General features: G+C 33.1%; 1 protein-coding gene across 4 annotated transcripts in view; it reads right to left on the bottom strand.

The window, feature by feature from the left end:
* Nucleotides 1–775: 775 nt before the first annotated feature.
* LOC132696302 (homeobox protein aristaless-like) overlaps nucleotides 776–24,188 on the bottom strand; it is a 116,242-nt gene continuing 92,829 nt past the window's right edge. For all 4 annotated transcript variants that reach the window (XM_060661051.1, XM_060661052.1, XM_060661050.1 and 1 more), the window contains one exon: nucleotides 776–2,391. In XM_060661051.1, the coding sequence (XP_060517034.1) occupies nucleotides 1,882–2,391 (510 nt within the window). In that variant the 3' untranslated portion in view covers nucleotides 776–1,881. The remainder of the gene's footprint in view (nucleotides 2,392–24,188) is intronic.

The following is a 24,188-nucleotide window of genomic DNA, read 5'->3' as shown; positions in this document are numbered from 1 at the left end:
TGGATTCAGAAGCATAACTTGGCTAAACTTTAATTTACTATCGACACCAATCGAATGTTTGAAACATTTAGTAACATTCCTGTTCTCGAATTAGATACAGTCACAAAGGAAGTAATATTTTTTGTATATATAACTTGAAAAAATTTTCAGATCACTCCATTTGTTGCGACGTTGTTTTCAATCAAAAATTTCCAATTTTCTTCGTATTTCCGGTTTTAACATTGTAATTGCTTGTTCTTAAAATGTTTATTAACATTTTAAGAACAATGCATCTATGCGATCTGAAATTTACTGTATACAGTTTTCTAAAACCCATTCCTACTCATGTTCACGTTGGTTGTCCGTTATAGGTAATTTGTATATTTAGTAACAATTTAAGTTCTGAATTTTAAGACGGTTTTAAAAGAAGTATTTGATTAAAATATAAACACTGCGCATAAAGACTTTTTGAAATTACTTTTCGTCAAAATATTTGACATTTATAGTAGTAAATGTCAGAAGAGTCATGTGATTGGGCGAAACGTCAATTTATCACACAGTACACCCCAAATGTTTCCCAGGTCGTGTGAAATTTTATCACCGACAACAACGGCATGTCACTTGTGGAGTAACTTTCATATGTAGTAATTATTCCATTGCCTCATTGTTAATTTAATTTATATCGCGATGCCACAAAGTCTCGCTTCCATTTACCGAAGCGTATTAATTAACCACAAAAACGCAATTCAAAATATGTATTTATTACTCATATAAAATGTACATATCTGGACGGATCCGTTCCATTTTCACATCGTGTAATAAATTACTATTGCAATAAAATCGAACAAAATTAGCATAATTCTATTTACTAAAAGTTTATATACATATATATTATAAAAGTGTCTTTTATAAGGCGACATTTTCTTACACTACTTGGAATAATACTTGCGGAGGTGACAAATTGTTAAGTATTATTAGACGAATACCAAATTATTAAATAAAACTTCCGGAAAATGTTGTCTTGTTTTGAAACCGTCCATTTTGGTTTCGTATTCCTGCGTCATGTAGTGACGTAAAACTCAGTGGTCGTCAAGCACCTATATCAAATAGATGGGAATTTGGCAAAAGTCTAGGAATAAAAATGACAATAATACAAAAAAGAATACAAACGTTTTATTTTCTAAACGATTGCAACATAAAACAAAAGAAAAAACAGTCACACAACCTAAAACTTTGCTAGCGTAATAACTAAATCTAAACAGTTTTACAACTGAAAATACTGTAATAAAAACGATGCCTAAGATTCAAAAGTATTATTATAAGTACAGCTTAACTACGAAATAATAAATTTAAAGGCATTTTCTTCAAATATTTGGTCGTAATATGAAACCAAAATGGACAATACCAGAAATCGCTTGACTTACTTTGACTGCTAAGCGAAAAATTCATTCTGGATTCCTTGCAAATAATTAGAATTTAAATAGCTTTAATCTTAATAGTAGATAATAACATCTAATTCATACACTCTTTACTAAATATAAATAATAATTGCTATGTCAATTCAGGCATTTCTTAGCATTACAATCATATTTAAAAATTTTCTTGTGAACGCCATATTTGGTTGACTCTATGTAAAATTCCATAAATATCTATTCCGATATCTTTTTACATCATGCTTACTTAGAAATCGTTCAATTCGAGAAATTCCTTTTTCATACAGATCGTTCATTCGGCGTGCTTATCCACCCACATGGTGAGTAGAAGATGATGACGAAAATTAAATTTGCCTACGTTATTCATAATATCCTACCCGTTTTTTTTATCAAAGGGTTCAACCCAATACAAATTCACAAGTCCATTCATCCCAGCTTATTTACAATTACGTTTCGATAAAAAATACGTTCAGCTGATCAAATCACCGCTCTGCCTCAGCATTTCCAATCGCAGTTCGTGCTCCCTAGCTTTCAATCGTAGAGACGCGATACTAGAACTTCTTCTATCGACATCTGGTGGCGTCACGGCGCTGGAAGTTCCAGGTGATAGAGGTGGAGTTGTTGTAAACTCTTGTTTTGGCCTTTGAGCAGCAGATATATTAGCTAGTAGCGTCTGGAACGAACTTGCCGACGGATATAGTCCAACGGAAGGTGGTAGAAGAGGGGGTCCGCCCCTATGGTAAGAAGGAGGTGCTGGAAGATAACCGGGTAAAACGTGTGGCGGATACCGAAAGGTTAAAGAATCGAAAGGTTTTCGAAGACCGAAAGGTAAATTGAAAGGAGCAGGGAGTGACGCTGGCACCACTGAAGGAGTAGCACTGCTCGCGCTCGGGTTTAAGTAGGGGTTGTTGTAAGGGTGAGCTTGGGGTCCGACCTTTTCCTGCTTTCTCCATTTGGCGCGTCGATTCTGGAACCATACCTGAAAAAGAAAAATATGTTTAACGAACGAACACTTTAGAAGGTTTAAGGTTGGTAATTATTAACAAAGGTCTTCAAAAAATTACATTTTCTTGACAGGTTGTCCCAAAAGTGTTTCCTAAATCATAAGGGTCTTTAATTAATAATTGTGTCAGCGACATTTTCAGTAGAGTGTAACAATTGACCATATCCCAACTATCAAAAACTTCCCTTCATCTTATAAAAGATTCTCAAGGATTTATCCAACAATATCAAGTGGCTATAACTTGCTAAATTTATCAATCAATTAATCGATAGTGTAAGGTATTTTGGTGTTTTCTAAACAAAATATTGTATCACTTTGCTTGTGGAATTTGAAAATATCAGATGATTTATTAATGCTGTCATGTCTGTCTCATTTCGCTTTAAGGGAATTATTATCTGTAATGAAAATTTCCTGGTAGTAAGAAGTTCCTTTAAAGATTATAAGAACGATCTGGTTACATTATCACTTTTGAAAATAGGTGGATTAGAAGACATTGGTTTCAAAATTCTCCATTTTTTATAGCCATACATAAAAGGTATTGTTTTCAAAAACACTAGTTGAATATGAAAATGGGTATTACAAACGCTTTCAACTCTGTAACCCCGAAAATGTTGTCTAGACTTAGACAATCGTTTCAGGAAAAGAATCGGTCATTTTCTGGTAATGGAAGATCCATATTTCAAAAACTTATTGTAGAATACATGTTTTCCGCATTTCTATTTTACTATTGGGTACTTTTGATTAGTTAGTTGCCGTTTTAGCCTGGATAATAAATTTAAAAAAAATGTATCAGAAAAAGTGATCAATGAGTCATTAAATATCTAAATTCACAGACCAACCAATTAATAGAGAGGCAGCAAGATGCAATAAAATATTTACTTTTTTTTTAACTTAAGGTTTAGTTATCACAAATGTTATTAAAACATGTACATATTTTAGACGTAGCATTTAAACGAGCAATAATAAAATTCCAAAAAATAAACACTTTGATATTTTTAAAACCTGTATGATATGAAAGTAATTTTAAGAAGTATTAATAGATCTTGTTAAGGTTAGCAAATTTTTGTGAAACTTTGTAGAAAAAATTTATCAAACTATGAGACGGAGCATTGTTCAATAAAAATTTAATGTAACGTATTGCAAAGGCGAAGGGAACCAAGATTTAAATGGCAATGAAATATAATTAGAAATATTTCTGTAATAAATTGCAAAATGGACAAAAAAAAAGTTAGATTGATATCGAACGCAATTAAAATAGTTCAGGTTATATATCAGCCGACTGTAAATCATAAAATTACCAAACCATTAAGGCAATAAAATAATAATATGTTTAGTTATAAAATTTATTTAAATTAAACGCTCTAAAAATTTAATAGCGAGTCAAATCATTTTCAATTAAAAATAAAATTTACGCTAAAAACGCCGTGCAAAGTGCATGTCACCAATCAATGCGGTACAGGGAATTTTTCTACGAAACAAATTGCGTGCTCGAAGTCCTAACTTTAAAATCGTAAAATTAAATAACACGGTTACATTTTTCATACTGTGCAATTTTGCCACAACAATAGCTCCGGAAATAAATCAATACGCCCGACGTACATGTCTAATCTGATGTAGCATAAAAAATATAGATTCCCCTATAACAGCCAACTCAGAATTATTTAGCATTATTCAATAATTTAATTCATTTTTAAATAAATACATAGTTAGCTATGGATAACCACTAAAAACAGCAAAGCACAATAATATCCAAAACCAGTAGAATTTGAAAATTTTTGATCAATTGAAAAATTTTTGTTCTCACAATCTATTTTAGATTTTTTCTTATACGAGAATTATTCTACTCGATGTATTCTTGCAAAATCTTCACTTTGCAGTTAATGTGGGATTATTTGATTAAAAATTTTGGCAACAAAATATGAATGAAGTAAATTATTACTATAAGATATTCTCCATAATTCTTTAAAAATTAGTAAGGGGAGCACTGCAAACATTTTTCAGTTTTTTTTGCATTTTGGTATTACTGTTGCGAACTAATTTAAAGAAAAGTTTTCTGATAGATAAATAAAAGACTAGGTTCCATCTCTAAAGACAAAAATCCAAATAAATTTCTAAAAAACGTCGACGGCAGTTTCTAATTTTTGCGTGGAATTTAATTATCATACGGCAAACATCAATTCAATTTATATCGCCCTATAAAATTCGCAAACGGCGACCTTAAATAAGCCATGCCTTAAATATGTCTTTGGCAAAATGCGGGTTCCTTAAAGGGGAAAAATGTTAAAGTCAGCGCACTAAATTAAAACTGCAATAAACTTATTATCGGCGAATCGGTAAATTAATACCGCTGCCAATTAAAATTGTAGGTAATTAATGCAATCGGGCATTAAATTTTCAACGTACACCGGAAGGTTTAATGTAAGACACTGCGCTTTTGCTGCTGTACTTTTACTTTGAAGAAATGTATAAAAAATTACATTTTCTAGAATAAATCGTACTCTTAATCTTAGTCTTAATCTTCCTTTAAAATAATTTTTGCTGCAAACCAAAAAATCAATCACACCTGCCCCTAACCCCTACGTCGATTTTCGATTTTCCACCACAGGTTCAATTTTCGAAAAATAATTAAAGAAAAAAAAACTCGAAGTACAATCTAAACTAGTTAAAATGAGAAAGAATTTATAATGTTTTTTGGTCAAAAAACCATTTAACAATTAACAATGGCCAAAACAAATAAATATACATTTTCTTTCAGTTCCCGGTAGGACAACAAATGGAACTAACTACTTTTTCTTGGAACTTCATATAAGTTTGGAACACTTATTCACAAAGGAGACTGAATTGTGCAAAACCATATTCTAAAAGAAGACGAATATCGTCACGATACATTTAGAAACAATTATCCCCAAATAGGTATTAATTTACGTAAAATATATCAGGATTAAGAGTCTACAACAGAATAAAATGTTGCTCCTATTGGTCAAAATTTCAATTTCAGGATGAAATTAAAGAATTAATTTAATTAAGTTAAATTATGTGGGGGTTTCAAGTAAAAATTTCCAGGTTGCCCTGTTTGAATGACTTTGGCATTAGTACACCGAACTAAGCTTCTTCTCCGGTTCGTTTTTAAGTTATCTTGAATTTTACCGACGACAACATAGAGACGATATTTCATTGTTAGGTAATTTGTTTGAGTAATTACCTTCCAAAGAAGCATTATTGATCACCGTCCATTAACACCGTAGAAAGTAGCCGACATAAATCAATGTTAAAATTTCGTTAAACAATTAGGCCTTTAACAACTCTTACGCGCTTAAAATATACGTTCATTAGCCACGTATTAAAGGAGGGGTCATTAGTTAATGTACAAATATTCAAATAGCTATTTTTTAAATGTATTGTTGTCCGCTTTTTAACCAAGACAATAGCAATATGATTGAAGTTAATACATTAAGAACGCCTGTCGGATATAGTGGGCAAGTAATTTGTAAGGACTCTTTTGTGTCCGATTTTCTCCATGCTTTGAAACGTACCATGAAAAAAAATTCAAATTTTTCTTCGCTTTACGATAAATGGAACCCGACCAAATTCCCAAGAAAACGCCAGTGTTCGCGCAGTATTCACGAGCGATATCGATCGAGCAAAATACACCTCATCGTTCCTTAATTGCCTATGAAAACATTTTGCCCAAGACACAATTTATTATTAAGTAATAACATGTTTCCAAACCCGCATTAGACACTTTATGAGCTCACCTGGTCGTTTTTAATAATCGACTTCCTCTTATTTGAAAAATATTAAATTGTTAATTAGAGACCGTTATTATGCCAAACAACGCGTTCGACGCAAAACACCTTAATAAGAATATCCATAGCGGGGTCTAATTCAATACTTTAATTAATTGACTGAAATCTAATTATAACCGATCTGCGAAGATATATCGCTATAGTAAATTTGTCGAAGGCCGAGGGTATTAACAACAAAATACGTTCATCCAACACTTGCATGTAATGACACTACACGTTCATAATAATATTAACTTATAACTCGACACAGTTAGTTACCATTCACTCATATGTGATAACTCACCAGTGAGTTACGTTTTATTATTTATTTTATTTATTATTAAAACGGTAATATAACAAAGTTTGTTAGCTATAATTTTTTATTAAGCGCACGAGTTATTCCATATAAGTCACTATTAAAATTAGCTCTGTCAGTCAACTCAGTATACTTGGCAGTAAAGTTCTGGCATTTTTATGCTAATTCTACCTATATATTAATTTTTCTCCAGCTTTTCTAAACACAAAGCACCATTACCTCGGAATCGGAACAATGCTATGGTATAATTGGAAAGTACCCATTTGATCCTCATAAACCCTTGACAAGTGTTACAAATTACTCCAGATTACTTTTAGGAGAGTTAGCCATTTACCTATCACTGTGAGCTAGATAATCTGTTGTGACTATTCTGAGCTAGATGATCTATTGAAAACTTTATCAAGTTAGTGTTGCTTGGTGTAATTCTTTGCTTTTGGTGGACGCGAGATAATCTAGATTTACTTGCCACGAAAAATGGTTACCAAAGTGACTAGAGCATCTTCAAAACGAGTGTACCATTTTTGGCTAAAAACCTTTGAGATTCAATAATTTGTTCTCTAGACACCTCTGCTACTACTCTGACGATTGTCTTCAGTTATAAAGAATATTTTGACATTTCAGCCTATTTAAGTACACCAAATTTCAAAATCTCACTGCGCTGTTTGCAAAGTTATTGCGAGTTTTAAAGCGATTGCATGCGGTTCAAGGTCCTTAGTTTTATTGAAGTCGGTTTTAAAATTGCCTGTACTATCAGCATATATATCTCTATATATCCAGCAGCTATATGATTTGGGGCTGTTCATATAATCTTGTTTAAAAAAAAATATTAAAAATGTAGAGAAGGTGTTTTATTCCAGTTCACGTCAATGTATTAGTCTTATATCAAAGTCCAGTTCCAGAATCGCAGAACTCTGGATGGATGTGCTATTTTTGAATTGCATAGGAATTGCAAAATCATTTTAAAATGTGTGTCGCATGTTAGTTCCGTCCCGCGATAGCGTCGACAAATAAGATTTTTAGATTTCTAGGGATATTTATCTTCTTGATTATGGCAACGTCATTCTGTTTACAGTTCCGTGCTTTGAAGATTCAAAAGTTGCGTGCCATGGGCATTATGTGACTGCCATATTATACCGGGTTAGTTAAAATTGCCGGACGTCTAAATATCTCTAAAACTGTCAAAGCTGGAACGATGAAATTCAATACCCAAGAGTTTTTAAACATGCAGAATCCAAAACGGTTATCAGATTTCACGATGATATTTATAATTCCGGTAACCTTTCACTGATACATTTTTACAGTTTCCTATGTTGAAAAACCTCCGAAATTCTGAGATGTTAAGAATTTTTCTTATTGACAGTGGTAAATCTGAATGTTCTAAAACTCCAACGCATTGAATATTATTGTTTCAGCTGTGGCTGTTTTCAAAATATTGCGGTAGTTTTTTCATTTCAATCATTTACTATTTTGGAACTACAAAACAGTGCATACATTTTCTGAATTATACGCAATGAGTAAAATGAATTAGGAACAGGATTACAGATTAAAGGATGAAAATTGAAGCGGATAGCACCAAATCTAGCGGGAACAAGTCCACCTGCAGTGAAAGCCTTATTTCTCCATTAATAAGTGGACGCACCGCAGACAGAATAGAATATAAATAGAATATTGGGACGCACAAGACGAATTTCGCAGCCAGTTCATTCAAACATCCCTGGACTTCGGACGTTTACCACTTAATGCAATTATTTGTTCAGTTCATCCCGAAACCGCTTTTGTCAGTAACTCCGGAGAACTCTCTGTGCCTCACAGTACGTAACGAAACTAAAAATAATGGTACACCCGCTGCGTTTTAGAAGCAGCGCTCCGTTTCGTTAAATCCAGCAACGTCACCGTCTAAATAAGACCGCTAATGCTCGTTCGATAAAGTATAATGCCCCGGTAACCGACAATCGGTCCAATCTCAATAACGCTGGGTAATCGGGAGCCAATTAATCGTTATCGATGCCATCAGTGGTATCGTTGACTGTATTCGATTAAGATGAGCAGTAATACATCCGAAAGAAATGTGCCCACTCACGCTCCCGGCGTTAACCAGTAGTACCACTACCTGTAATTAGCTTTCTCATTCCCTATCTTGCTATTATTTCGCCTTATTAAATTTATTCCTCTGACACCACTCAGCGTAATAAAGAGGTTATTACTGGCCGCGTATCTGATACTTTATTTATCGACTTAAATTGCCGGGATAAATCGCACGCCGTTCGGGAAAAATTCCGATTAATTGGCGTCTTGTATTAACAAAATAATGCTACTTCATGTTACTGTACGTCGTTTATCGATAAGTTATTAGTTTAATACTATTAAAGTGCTACATATTGTGTCGATTTGTTGGAAGAATCTGCTTTTACATATTTCCGTTTTAAAAGTTAATTATAATCTTAGTTACAAAAAATTACTGGGTTGCATAATTCATCCTAAGAAGTCCCTTGGAATCGATCTTTTCGAAAGTATACGCGCTCCTCACTAAACTCGAGATTTGGGTAACGGTAGGTTCTGCGGGATCCCCATTAGTACAGAAATGATCAACGTCGAAAAAAAATTTTTTTGTCTGTCCGTTCTACGTTTCTGTGGTCAAGCTTCGGCGTCCGTATATTTTTTTTGGTTTTCGACTGATTTTTGGACGTTGCTATGAAACACGATGTGTTCGAAAATTGAAGCTATCGACTTCAAAATTGGCAGGCCAATAGCGCTCGGTCCCCTAACGGAACCTATTGAAATTGGGGTTGTTGGCGGATCGGGAAGTATTTAAAAAAAATAAAAAATTGCGTTTGTAATGGTCTAACAAAAAAATAATTTCTCGAAAACCCTTTATGCAACCGAAAAAATTCTTGAATGGGAACACGCACAAGATTTGGCTCCGATCTTCATAATTTTTCAAGAATGTACAGGGTGGGGCGCATTGTAAAAAAAACTGAAAAATGGGTACCCCTAATAGTGAAAATTGGCTTTAACTAAAAGACTGTGTTTCAGATGTTAGTTTCTTTTACATGACGATATAGCCCTTATAGACAGCTAAAACTATTCTATTTAAGGTTTTCACCTACTGTGTGTGTATGTGTGTTAAGTGTTAAGTGTCCTAAGTGTCAGAGAAGTCAAAGTCTATGCTCAAAATTAAACAGTGGAAGTTGGGTGCAATCAATTTTCAGCAAGTATTTTTTTTTATTTTGATTTTTTTTTGGTATTTTGCCTTCCAGAAAAACATGCTTCTCTCCGTAACCATTCACTGTATGGTCAAAATTCTTTAGCCCAGAGACGCGGAAGATCCAGTGCTATAACATTTATTTCAGGCATTTTTTCTATTATATACAGGGTTTCCCAATCACAGACAAAAATCTAAAAGACCAAGAAAAGTGTTTTTTCTAGAGTAAATTATTAACGGCGAATCAAAAATTGTAAACAGTATAGCCAATCGGTTCAAACAGTGTCATATGTCGCATCAAGAGCTACAATTTTTATATTTACGGTTTTCGTCTATCACACACGCTGCTCTAGATATTTGAAAAAATCGAGATGAAAATCACTATACCTCGGGATCAGTGAAGACGCCATGGCCATGACGTTATTGATTATTACGGCGCACAGCATGGAGAGACAGTTTCAGGTTTCGTCTATCATACAGGATGCGCGAGATACTTAGAATAATATCATTGGAAATCGTTATTACTTGTACAATTTTTTATATTTATCAAAGTTTGTCATGACTTTGAAATTCAGTGATATGTGACGTTTACATTACATACATATAATTACATCGATGTTGCGAAAGTCCCATAGTGGTCCGCAGGAGCACAATAGAAAAACAAATGAATCCCTCTAGCACAAAGAACGCGAAGCGACTTCTTTTTTAAAATACAAAGCTGCTACGCGCCACGAAGTTGCCCCGCCCAGTGACGATTTTTCGAAAGCAATCCTGTTCTATTTTCCTTTTTAAAACCTCTTGCCGAAGATATAATCAATTTGCCTTTATTCCTTTTGTGCATAGATTTTGCGGTAGAAATAACTATCCAAAATTCGGAAAACTTCTTATAAGAACAAATACAAACTATATTTACTTGTATAAAATGTATTTTTCCATATAGCTAACAAAAATCGTAATTAAATATAGTTTGTGTAATATTTACCTAGTCAAGACTATAGCTGAACACCTAGTCAGAATAAAGAGTAAAAAAAGCATCACAAGTAAACTGGTAACTGTTTGGTAAATAAAAACTTATGTCAAAAGACTATAGAAAAAAATAATAACATAGTAATACATTCCACTCTGATTTTGGTAAGTTTGTATTCTGTTGCAATAACTACTGGACCCTTGGGCTCGCAAAGGCACCAACTCAAACCAAATGAACATAAAAATCTATACCTTTTTTAGAGGTAAAATAGCTAAAGTACCGCGGTAAGTCAGAAAAGAGTACCGAGAAAACTCCCTAATAAATACTAGCCAAATTTAATTAAACGACTCACAAAAGATTAAAGGCGACCGACAAATTAACTCGGATAGACTCACAACATTATGAACTATATTAAATAAAGATTAGATAAGGCAATAAGTAATCTACACGTTTTTATTAAATTTATATTACGTTTACTGGATCAATCACCAAACTAGGAGTATAATAAAGTTAATTTTAGTGTGGGAACAAACACAGCCTGTAATATTAATTGTGATTTTATAACTCGTAAATACGCTAATCAAGTATATTATCAGTGTTTTCTGTATCGATAAAGGAAGAAGCGTCAAAAACGTTGGTAGGGCAGATGTGCTTGGGAATAAATGTTGTTTTTTACTTTCTTTATATACTGAGTGAGTCACTTAAACGGGTGACTATTTAATTTATACAGTTGCACTAAGGGACGTAGGGTTGCTGCTACAAAATAGCTGACCTCTGGCCTAATAAACGTTACCTATCATTTTTAGAACCTACTTTTATACAAATAGTAAATAATAATGAAAAAAACTAATAATTTCTTAAGCATTGATTTTTTTTTGTAAGAATTAAGCGTCGAGAAAGGTAGTGCTAGAAATTACTTACTTTTAATTTTAAAATAATATATTTTTAATTTTTATGAAGTACGTTAATTTCGGAACTCCTCTGATAGAAATTGGATGGATTGAGTAGCCCAGTGCCGGTCCCAAGCCCGGAAAAAAGAGGAGGGTTATAGCGGTAGGCCAGCTCTCTGCCATGTGAAAAAAAACCATTGCTAAATATTCCCCTAGACAGCCTCGGAACTCTGACGGATTGCTTGGAAAACGACAAAAACAAAGAAAGCAGCAAATGAATATTGGATGCTGGAACATACAAGGACTAAAGGACGACCAAGTATTTACAGAACTCCACAGATACGATGTCGATATAACTGTACTCAGTGAAACAAAAGAGAAAGGTAAAGGAAATAGCTACAAAGAGGAGTACAGAAAACAAAAAAATTAAAATCAATAATTGATTACGTAGTAATTCCCTATGATGTAAAATCTTGGAAAGGTGCTGAATATGGTTCAGATCACCAATTAGTAAAAGCACGCATTCAAATCACATACAATAACAACCACACACACACATCAGGAACAAAATAACAAGAGGGAGGTCACAAAACAATACAACATAGACAGTTTGAGAGATGAATCCACTAGTTCCCTGGTCAAACTGCGGCTAGCACAAAAATTAGACGAAGAAATCAACGGCCCAGCAGAAGAAATGTATGAAATCTTAAAAAGCAAAAGCCACGAAGCAGCATTAGATGCACTTGGCGTTAAAGACAAAACCAAACACAAAACTTCTTGGTGGACAAACGATTTAATTCTGGTAGTAGAATAAAACAAAAACCTATTCTTAAGTTCAAAAGACAATGAAGAACGAAAAAACTACAACAGATATAAATACATTGTAAAAAAAGAAATAAAAATAGTGGGAAAATAAATGTACTGAAATTACTTCAATGGTAGAGGAGGTCTAGAGCCGCTTAGAGAACTATAAATAATCGCAAAAGTAACACAAACGAAAGAAGAAAAATAAATCCAATCAAAACAGAACAGTGGAAAGAATACTGCAACTTACTGGATGAAAAACTCGATGAGTATTTAGACAACTGAACATAAACGAAGCAATAGTAAAAAAAGTAGATGACATCAAATTAGAAGAGATGCAAGCAGCATTACGAAAAATGAAGAATAAATCTCCACGCTACCACAAGAAAGTACGAACTACTGCGCGACATCCTAAACAAATGTCTGAAAGGAAAGATGGTTAAAAAAGATTGGAGAAATTATTACATAAACTTCATTGATAAAACAGGAAGCAGAAGCGAAGGTAATAACTACCGAGGTATTAACACTACATCGTCCATCCGAAAGCTATATGACAGAGTTCTAAAAGCCCGAATAGAAGAAGTCTTACAAATGAAAGAACAAAATGGATTTCTACCAGGGCGATCCTGCACAGACAATATGTTCATTCGGAGGAATGGACCTTCATGCTGTCTTTATAGTCTTTCTTAGAGCGTTCGACTCTGTGCCCTTACAGAAATTGTAGATATCAATGAAAGAGGCTAATATAAACAGTGTAAAAGTCCAGAGAAAACCAAGCGATTGTAAAGTCCAGAAAGAACACTGTTTAAAGTTTATCTCAGCAGCACTTTAAAGCAGTGGATAAGAAAATGCAATCCCCTGGGGATAAATATAGAGGACGATCAGGTTATACTGGCAGAAGACCAACAGGACATAATAAACTGGGACAATAAGGACATGCTAAAAAAAATAGGAAAAGGAAAGAAAATGATTAAAGCACTGTGGACTAATAACATAACAAAAAAGCACATAAAATATATACGAGGCTATGATTCAGCCTGTATTGACGTATGGGTCAGAAGTGTGGCTTCCATAGAAAAACATTACTCAGAAACTTCCTTCAACCGAAATGATGTACTGGAGAAGATTTTCCGGTTTAATCTTACTTGACTATGTAAGAAAGGAGACCATCCGAAAAAGAATGCAAGTCGAAAATACTATACTGGACCACATAAATGCCAAACAATTGAAATAATATGGACGCCTGCGCCGAATGAGAGAAGAAATGCTACCATTAAAGGTTTGAACTGGACACCACCACAATGAAATAAACGCGGAAGGCCACGGAAAAAATGGATTACAAACATTCGAACCGAAATGGAAGTCTCAACGAAGGAGACTGGAATAACAAGAGACGCTGGAGTAGGGGATGCGAGAAGTGCTACAATGTTGCAAACAACTCGCCATGATGGATGGATGATGAATTTCGTAACTAAATCGCTGCTCATTTATTCCAGTTGTCTTGAAAATGTCCCATTAAAAGCTATGACAATCTTTATAACAACTAAAAGCAATAAACGATTGTTATGTATGTGAAAACAAACAAATATTTGTTATCATATTATTTCACACAACTCACGTACTATTCAATCTTAATGTGATTTTGAGTTCTATGATCTTTTGACATTGTTTGTAGAAAAATGATGTCAAAAGAGTTTTTTATTTTGTTCGGAGGCTTGTGTAGCAAGAGCCTATTACAAAATAAAATAGCACTATCATGACATCATAAATAATTATTACATACCTGCGCAAATATTCGCTTTGTTAGCGAAATTACTCTAAACCGCAGTGTCGAAAAGTAACAATTTCTCTTTTTTAAATTATTGGATTACCAGTACGATGAAAAGCGGAACCCAAGTTAAAATCTAAAAAAATAACCCCTACTAGAAAAATGTCATTAATAAAAAAACAGCTTTAGTCCATCCCTCTCATGGGGAACGGTTATTTCGGCCCATTTACGATATCGTGTTTAATTAATTTTAATCAGTATTCGGGGCCTTTAAATTCGAAACGTCTTTAGTGTAAACATGACAAATGTGTGATTATACTGACCTCACATTTAACAACCGAGGCGGGCCAAACGAAAAGTGACCCGCTGCGTACGAAATTAGTTCAATGGTGTCCCGCAGACAAGGGCTCTACGGTGTGCCCATTAAAGACAAACTAACATATTGTTTCAAATTTACTCGGCTTCTTTTGTAGACAAAATATTCAATGGCCTGTTAAGAATTTTTAATTTAATTAAGACCCATCATCTCTCTCGTCTACACAACGATGTTTTTTTGTGTCGGGCAAGGTGGGATGGTTTTGCTGGTTCTATTATTTATATGCTAATTTAAATAATTAAATTTGAAGGACACTAACGGAACTAGTGGTCAACAAGAGAACCTTCTCCCGGATGTAGGGAAGCGGGTAAATGATGTATTTTATTAAAAATGAATTTTTATTAGAAAGGCCCTCACACATCATTAAACAAAAATAAAAATTTCACAAAAAACATAAACTAATAAATTTCATAATTTTGAATTTATTGTCCTTGATTAACCTCTCTATTCAGACTAAAATGTTCTGTATAAGAAAAGGAACTAACAGACAGAATTTATTTCCTTCGGTCTCAGTGGTTTTAAGATAATGTTTATCCGAAAAGTTAAGAAAATGTATTATGCTCTTGCTCTGCATGCACACATGTCTCTGAGATATTTAGACACAAAATAATAGATTTAAACAAAAAATTATTGATAAGCTGTTGGCTAACTCCGTCTCAGAAAACTTAACATTTTTGTTATGTTATTAATTAACGCCTCCCACAAGGTCAATTCAAATGGTTATTGCAATAGTTTTTGAAAACACTAACCAAAAATGTATATAATTATTTAGAACTGTCCAAGTAAATTTCATAATTTTTATATTGTTGAGATTTATTTCATTAATAAAGAAATACTTATTCTAATTAATGTTTGCTGATCTTCCATCTTTTTTTTTTAATTTAACCAAACAATAGTGGGCCCGGCTAGAGAGATAGGTACTTCGGTTGAATCGCAAATTTGCAAATACCAAAGTTTTATAATAGGTATCTAAAAGCAGGTTTATTTTCCTATTTTGCTCAATTAATCCTTAACTAATCTAATTAATCCTTATTTGCTACGCAGCTGCATGTTCGGAATAATCAAAAGTTGTTATTTCCTTATCTACTACCACATGTTGATTTGCTTGCGGATATACGTTGTGAGGCAAAAAGGTAAAATTGCTACGTCCTGAAACATTCTTTTTTTTAAATTTACCATATAATAGCGGAATAATTGTTTTCCTTATTTAAATATAAGATAATAATTATTACACAAGAAACCAAACAAATTGTCTAATATAACGAGTATAAAATACTTTTATAATAAAATTAAATCATTCATTTAATAACTGAAAGAAACCAATCCTAATACAAGTCAACTTGTAGTATTGTTTTGAATTGAAATACTCATAAGTATTTTATTACCTGGATCATATAGATAGACGATACTCGTCATATTACAAAACTTCAAGACCACGAATAGCAATAATTTTCTATTACTTGTGAGTTACAATCCGTGAAAAACAAAAACAAACTGCTTTGCAAGTTCGATCCTGCACTATGTCTTTGCAAATTCCAACTGATAAGATTTCATCAAATTAAATTTTTAAGTTTGTTTCTTCTGTATACCACATATAAAACAGCAAATTCTCATGTTACATCGCTTATCTATTAAAGGCTGAGAATTTGAACGAGTGCTGAAGAATGTTTATCTTCATCCTTTAAAGCAAATCACGCGAATCGGTCCAATAAAAATTAAGCGTCTTAATTTTCTTTAACGTCTCTTTGTCGATGGAGTTAAAATTCCTTTTGGGACATTTGTTATATTAACGGCATGTTATTTAGGCCTTAATGATATGGTTTACGACCGCTAATGACGATAATTAGTTAATGGACAAATATAAAATTTAATTAATATTCTTTCTTTGAAGGTATTTAATCGAAAAAGATAATTAATTTGTTTGTAGTTTCCGCCACGTAATGTTGCAATGGAATGCTGGGAAAGCTGCAATTCAGTACAACGGTTCGAGGCACCAACAATTTAATTTAAAGTGGCATTAAATCTAGGAAAAAAAATGTTTCAAACACCACGTTATTTATCGTCCTGTGTGTGGGAGTATAAATTTAGTTTTTCTACCCTGGAATATACAAAGTGGCAATTTAAAAGGCATCGTTAAACATCGTCGGCAGTCACTACGCGCGTGAGAGGTACTTTAGTCACAGGTGTGGGGGCGATCAGATATTTTCAATATTGTTATAAAGTTTGTTAATTCTGACAGTCATGCCACACGCCACTCAGTGTTTATACTGCTTGGCAAAAATGTAACCAAAAACTAAGGTAGCAGAAAAAATATAGTATTCAAAGCATTGATAAACTTCTTCAGACACTCATTCATTAAACACTGGCTTCGCTGCGCTCCAAAAGAAACTCGTGACTAAAGTATCGTTTATCAAACTTGTCGCATAACATGACAGAATGAAATTCTTTATTTAGTTTAAATTTTTGCCAGAGCAAAATGGAAGAAGATAACATTTGAATGGATTAATTTATTCGGACCTATCTAATAATATGTTACTAATTAATAATTAAAATATTAGTTGGCAGTTTCAAAATGATGTAGGTGCATCGGATCCGATTATTTTTTTCTCGTTTACTTGAAATCAGGAATCACTTTAAGTACGGAAAGTGCCACTTTTGCGCACGCCATCATTGTCTCAGATAAGCGTTGCAGGGCAACGTAATACTTCGATCCCCAGAAATAAAATATCCACTCGCGAATCAATCAATATCCAATGTTTGCAAATACCTTAAAAATATTTTTAAAAAAATCAGAAATTACTATTATCGGATAGGCAAACCGAAATCAATCAACCATTTGAATGAGTATTTCGGTAAAATGTGATAAATGTGGAATTACGTACTAGGCTCTTGTCTACAGGCGCTGCACACGACAAAGATAAGAAACGTAAAATACTTGTTAAGACGGAGTGCAAAATTTTGTGTAAAACGTAAAATCACAAGTAGAATCATTAGCAATAACAATACTTGAATGATTACTGGAATAGAATATATTCAAATTTATAGTCAATGCAGCGAGGTGTGTTTTATACTTTCGGTTTTAATAAGTTTAATACCCGAGCATTGGAAGGTATACGAGGGAAGGCTAAAAAGTTTTCGAACAAACTTAAATTTACTTTTTCTGCATAGTTTCCTTGTATGTCCAAACACTACTTCCAGTTATGCTCCCATCTCTTTAGCCCGTCTTAATATTACTAGCATCTTCCTCTGTTGTCCACGAAAACGATAGCTTCCTCATTTGACGAAAATGTGTACCCCCAGTACCATTTTTAAATGAGGGGTAATTTTTGGAGTTTCCCAATGGGAAGCGTTGAGGCGTGAGACGGCGCTTGTTTTGGAAAAAAACATTTTCTTTTTTTGAAAATGTGCCTTCACTTTGACAAATAAAAACACGTAGTATGCTCCTTTTTTCTCTAAACAGTTGCTATCACTTTCTCAACCGACAAGACAGTTTTGTCTTTTTTTTTGTGATTGTGTAGGATGGTGTGAGACTTACTGAAACGATTGAACTGAGGAAGCTTTTACTTGATGAAAATCCATTTATCAAAATAAATAAAAACTAAAAGTTCAGATTTTCACGAAATTATATATTTTGACATGACGAAGTGTACATAGTAATTTATGGCGAAGAAACGAAGTGTGGAGATTGCTGTTTAAAAAAAAAACTGCAAAGTGCCAGTTTGTGTAAAAGTCAATTCAGGTAATTTACAGTATTTACGGCCTGTTGTCACTGCGAATCTCGATTAAGTTTCATGGATGTTTCTATTTTTGATAGATTTCAAAGTGCTTGTACGAACAGTAATTTTTTTAGAGTTTATGGTACGACATTAATTTCCACCCATTTTCTTATTCCAAAAAAAAAGTTGAAATACAGCGGAAGTACGTAATTTGAGACATAAATAGTAGATTATAGGTTAAGATTCAAAAGTCATTTGAAATCGTTGACCAAGTCTAAGTACATAACTTTAACCTGATTTTAGTTACTTTGCTTGATAAAAGTTTGTATCTAATAATTTTTCCTTTCCTTCAAAATGTTATTTAATTTGACTACATTTTTATAAACCACAATTGATATTAATACACACGTAGTAAAACATTTAATTTATAACACCAATTTTAACGGCAAACAAGTAGTGCCCTATAGCCCATTAACGAAATAGATTAATCATTTCAACAGGTTAATCAATTCCAATCCTATTCCACAAACAACCGAAAGGCGTTCCTAAATTAAAAAATAAATGGGCTTAAATATTGAATTTCGAAGTGTTTTTCTAAAATCACGAAACTGTTTATGTCGAGATATATTAAGGCCAGGTAGTCTCGGCCGTTTTTCTTTGATTCATCGCTCACCACCGGGAACCATTGTCAGTTTTATAAACGAAGAATACGACCGTGAAATTTGGCAATCAGTGGAAAATTAGGCGTTCCTCGTCTCATTATAAGCGGTGTTTTGTTAAACTTTATCCATGGTTGTTATAGTTTATATTTTTATATATTCATTTATCTCTCACAATGTGTGCTACAAAAGGTTAGCATTTAATATAGTTAACGTCATGATTTTCGATTAGGTTTAGCCTATAACCGCATCGGCAAAAAGCTATATTTCTTGCCATTGTGTGCATAAAATTAAAATGATATAACAACTACATGATGTAGGCAACGCGAGCGTGATTGATTTGGATAAGACGATTCCAATGTAAATCGTATTGATTTACTTTGGGAACTGCCGCACAAAATCTACGCTTTCAATAGCGGGATACGCTAATTACGCTTAAACAGTATTTCAAGCCGTTGTCGCACATCTTGAATGGGAAATCCAGAGGCCAAATCCGGCATCGAAGTCTTGAAGAAGGTAAAGTCTGTTCATAGATATAAGAAAGTGACTAACTGATACGAATTAAGGAAAGACCTGGACAAGCTGTAAGAATGAAATATGGCCGAACAGATCCGTACTTTGCTTAGAATTTAATTATCTGGGGTTTTGTTAGAAAAGATACTAAATAATATTTATTTATTTATGTATTTATGTTTAAATCTAAAATAAAATTACAAATTATTTTTATTACCTACTTAAATTACTTAAAATTATTAACATAATTATTATTTGTTCCATATTATTTGACAGATGGATATACGATTGTTCTGCTTTCTCTATATGCTTAACAGAATTTGCCCAAGTTTGTGGAGGGATGTTAAAAACTTCGGTTTCTATAAGTTTGAGAACATTGGAGTTAACACGGGGAAAAACATTGTTACGACAAATGGCAGATTTAAGTTGGTGCCAAACATGTTTAATGGGATTAAATATACAGTGGTAAGGTGGAGGAAGCCTTAAAACTGTATGCCGTAGATTTTTTGCATAATTATCACAGACCTATTCCTTTTGTAAGTTCAAGCTTTGTAGAACTTCAATTAATTGCTTTTTGGTATAATCTTCGTGAAAATAAATGTCGTTTTTATACATGTAGTTTTGGATTTTTGCTTTTGTGTCACTATTAGGAGGAATGTTTGGAACTAGTTTGTTTTTAAACCAACTTTCAAATAAATCAGCAGTGGTGTCTTCATGGTAATCCAGAGAAGAATCTTTAATATTTTTCGCAGACAGAGAAAGTCCATCCATCCAACCATCTTTAGAGCCAGCATGCAAAATAGTTATTTTTTTACCTCTTTTTGATAGCGCGTTTGTTTTATCAGTTGAGTCAACCCAAACCCTTTTCCGGGGTATCATAAGCGTCGAACCAGGTTTCATCCAAGTAAATAATTGGCCTTTGTTGTTCTCGGTAAATGCAATTTTTTTCTAGATATTTCAGTCGCCATTTCCGAATTCTAAAAGATTCCATTAAAACTTGCCTTTTGTCAATTTTTTAAAATCTAAAACCTATGTGTTTCATCAGGTAGTTCTGCCACATTTAACACCGGTTTCATCTTTTTCAAGTCTCCTAATTAAGATATCTAATGTAGGCACGCTTTGTTCCTCGTATAACTGGTAAATTTTGCGCCGTATTATATCTTGATCACTTTCATCTATACTCGAGAAAATGTCAGCATCGCTTCTTTTTTCTTCGCTGAAATGGGATTATTCACAATTTTCCATACAGTTATGCTGGAGTTTTCGTCAATGTGGCCTTTTCTTCTAAAGATGCTTGCTTGCTGGCACCACGTTGAATGAGAGTAAAATCATCATTGTTTATAACGTCCTTAGCCTCAATAGAATGGTGTTTTCTACTTTTGGGCGGGAGCATCTCCTGAGATACACTAGACTGGCACATATTTTGCATAATTCGCACACGATTCAACACACGAAATATGAATGATTACTAATAAACTTAAACTAAGTGGTATCCCAAACCAAAGAATATTTAACACAGGTAGGTATAAAATGATTTTCTATTACGGACCACAATTTTACCTGAATTTAAATTCCGAAACTTTAGGTACTAATATTTTTGCATATATTTTGATCATACTATTTTGGTTTTGAATGCTACAATATTTCCAAAAGAGGCAAAAATTGATGGTATTTTAATACACATCATAATTAAAGAAGAATATATGTAGAATAAATCCCTCGCAAATCAACAAAATCTTTCAGTTGGAAAAAACGATAGATATATTTTTATATACGTTTTCACATAAAATTCAAAATATGTCAGAAAAAAGACTTATTTAAAACGTATTTAAAATAATGACGTTGATACTTGTCCACCAAAAATGGCAACACCCTGTATAGTTACTAATATAATATTTTAGGAGTATAAATGAATACAGAGAGATTTTGGGCTAACTTTCGTTTAGCCAAAATCATTTACATAACAAGGATAATACTTCTGTCTTTTAGAAGCCTTTATCGACATTTTTTGCGGAAATGTATTATTTTCTCTTTCTTCGTTCTTGGTTAGTTTATATTATAATGTAACTAATTTTCGAATATTCTAAAGTCGGCAAAATCAAAATGATGCATTTTCGCAGTTCGCTACTTCGGTTAAACGGAATTTTTCCCGATAAATTGAACAGGTTCTGAGAAAAGATACCATCCCACAATAAGCGGGCCACCCTGTACATTAACGGGCTTGCATAATATAAAAACGCCATTAACCGGTACAAAATTTGGTAGAACGTAATAGATTTTAAGAAAAACAATAAAGTCCGGCGCTCATAACTAACATCTATAGACATATAATTCGACTGCTCATTATAAAAAAACTCTAAAGCACCTGTTGCGTTGAAATGACACAGTACTAAAGGAAGAGGCTCATTTCAGTGATGCGTTTTTTTTTCGAACACCGAGTACAGTCACGGACTTGAGCGATTAGGTTTAATTAAATAAATTACATGTCTCTATTTCACAAGAATTGCGGTTTGCGAAGGCTGTCTTAGTAGGATTCATCGTTCAGAGGGAATGCGGATCGAGCTGAATTCGACCAAATTTGTCGACAATATTAATTCGGTCGATGGTACGGGAAAATAATGCTACTTAAATCAGTAAAATCATACAGGGTGTCACACCGGGAATTTTGTCGATCTGTAGATGCGGTAGAGGAACTTTCTTATTTTCTGAGATATTTAAAATTTCATGTCAAAAATGACGTTTGTAGGAAACAATATCTGTAAATTTTTTTCAATTCCTTAAAATTTCTCCCTATTAATTAACCCTGTCCAACATGTTTTGTTGAACAAATTTATTTAGTTAGCCATGTCAATTATTACTAAAGCAGGATGTTGAAAAAACATCAATTTATTTAAAATTGAAACCATCTATTTTCATAATTGTATCTTATTTACCGTTAACAATGGTCTTAACCATGACCACCAGTTTGACTGGAGCGGTGTAGAAAAAAAACTCGACCCGGGGACCCAGTGACTCACTAAAACTTGCTAATAAAAATGGAAAAGCTGAGAGTGAGAGGTCCTGGCAATAAACTGTTCCAATCTTACATATTAAATAGAACTCAGAGTGAAAAAATTAATATTGCCCTCAGTAGCTCTCAAACTTGCTTGGCCCAGGGCTTTTTAATATCTTCGTTAGTGAGCTATTTAGCTTAATATCCAAGGAACAGGGAGACATGTACTGTTTTGCAGATGACACCGCCATAGTCATTAGTGGAGAAAACTATTCTGAGGTTATATAATAAAAGCCGAAGAGGCTATGAAACATAAAAAGTGGGTATCATAAAAATGTTGATAAATCAAGCTTTCCCTGCTGCTCAATAACAAAAGCGATTGACCCCACTATTACCGACACTCCAATTGTACTCTTAAAATAAATAACACTAATAAAATTAAATATCTTGGAGACATTCTACTTAAGAGCATACTGAATACATCTCTAATAAAATTAGAAGATTAATCTATAAAAGCATTACAAATTAATCAATTCTATATATAAACAGCGGTAAGATTTTCCCAAAAAAATCAAAAATACTTGCAAAAATGAACGCAAAATATCACGAGACACGCACAAAATAATAAATAACTGTATTATTCCAAAGGCTAACTATCTATCTAAATAACAAAAATATATTTTTTATACGATACCAAACATATTTAATTTAAGAATATACCATTTCATAAAATAAAAAATAGAATCAAGCAGTGCCTAATAAATAGTAAAACAATAACTTGGTTCTATGCTTAGTATACGAATTGCACCACGTTGGGTATAGTCTCTGCCAATTGTCATTACACGTTCTTTAATGCTCATTCCATTTGTATCTCTTATAGTTAATCATAAAGGTTATAATATTTAAAACAAAAAATAATTGTCAATATATATAGTCCGCATAATTTGCAAAAATATTTTCAGCACCATGTTATGTGCACACACTGACTGTGATCTTCATAATACGATATTTTTGATAGGGAACGTTGTAATTAATTTTGTTGGAAATAAATTATATTATTATTATTATCATTATTCGGACATGAATTGTTAAATATCACAGAAATACAATTTTTCGGGGAACCCAAAAAAGCAATAACATATAAGTGTTTTATTTAAAAAAAGAAAGTTGATACCCACTTCCGGTATATCACGATGTGACGCTATCTTGAAAATATTTTAGCCCCCATCAAGGTTAGTTTAATATGAAATTTTCAAATTTTTGCAACTACTTTTTTAAACTATATGCAGTGTAAATGTAAAATATCGGAATTTTATTTATTCGCAACTTTAAAATATCCACTAAACATGTTTTAGACACCTTTTTTCTTTTAATTCCACTTTGGCGTTTTCAAGTGGAATTTTTCAAATTTATGACCATTGTATTATTCACTTGATGTCAAAATGAACTTTGGTTATCGAATATGAAGAAACTATCTCACCGATTTTCTATCTCTATCTCAACATATACTATTTTTTTATTTTTTACGCTTCTACGTTTCCGTTTCATTCTGAATCGTCCTGTATATTTGCATAAACACGAGAATCGTTTTTTCTCTTCACAACTCGGTATACAAGGCATAAAAAAATTTCGCCATAAAAATGCAGTCAAAAATTAATAACAAACGTTCAGCCAATAAATTGCAAACCACTAAAATTCAATTTCCGTTTAGAAAAACTGGACCCGCGCGCAACGAACTTAATTTAATCGATTTCGGACTTGAAATGTGGCTTTTAATTTATCCAC

This window comes from Cylas formicarius, unplaced genomic scaffold (genome assembly GCF_029955315.1).
Source record: "Cylas formicarius isolate icCylForm1 unplaced genomic scaffold, icCylForm1.1 PGA_scaffold_1__22_contigs__length_36826433, whole genome shotgun sequence".
NCBI lineage: Eukaryota > Metazoa > Arthropoda > Insecta > Coleoptera > Brentidae > Cylas > Cylas formicarius.
The sequence above is the reverse complement of the archived record's forward strand: the minus strand, read 5'-3'. Positions and strand labels throughout refer to the sequence as shown.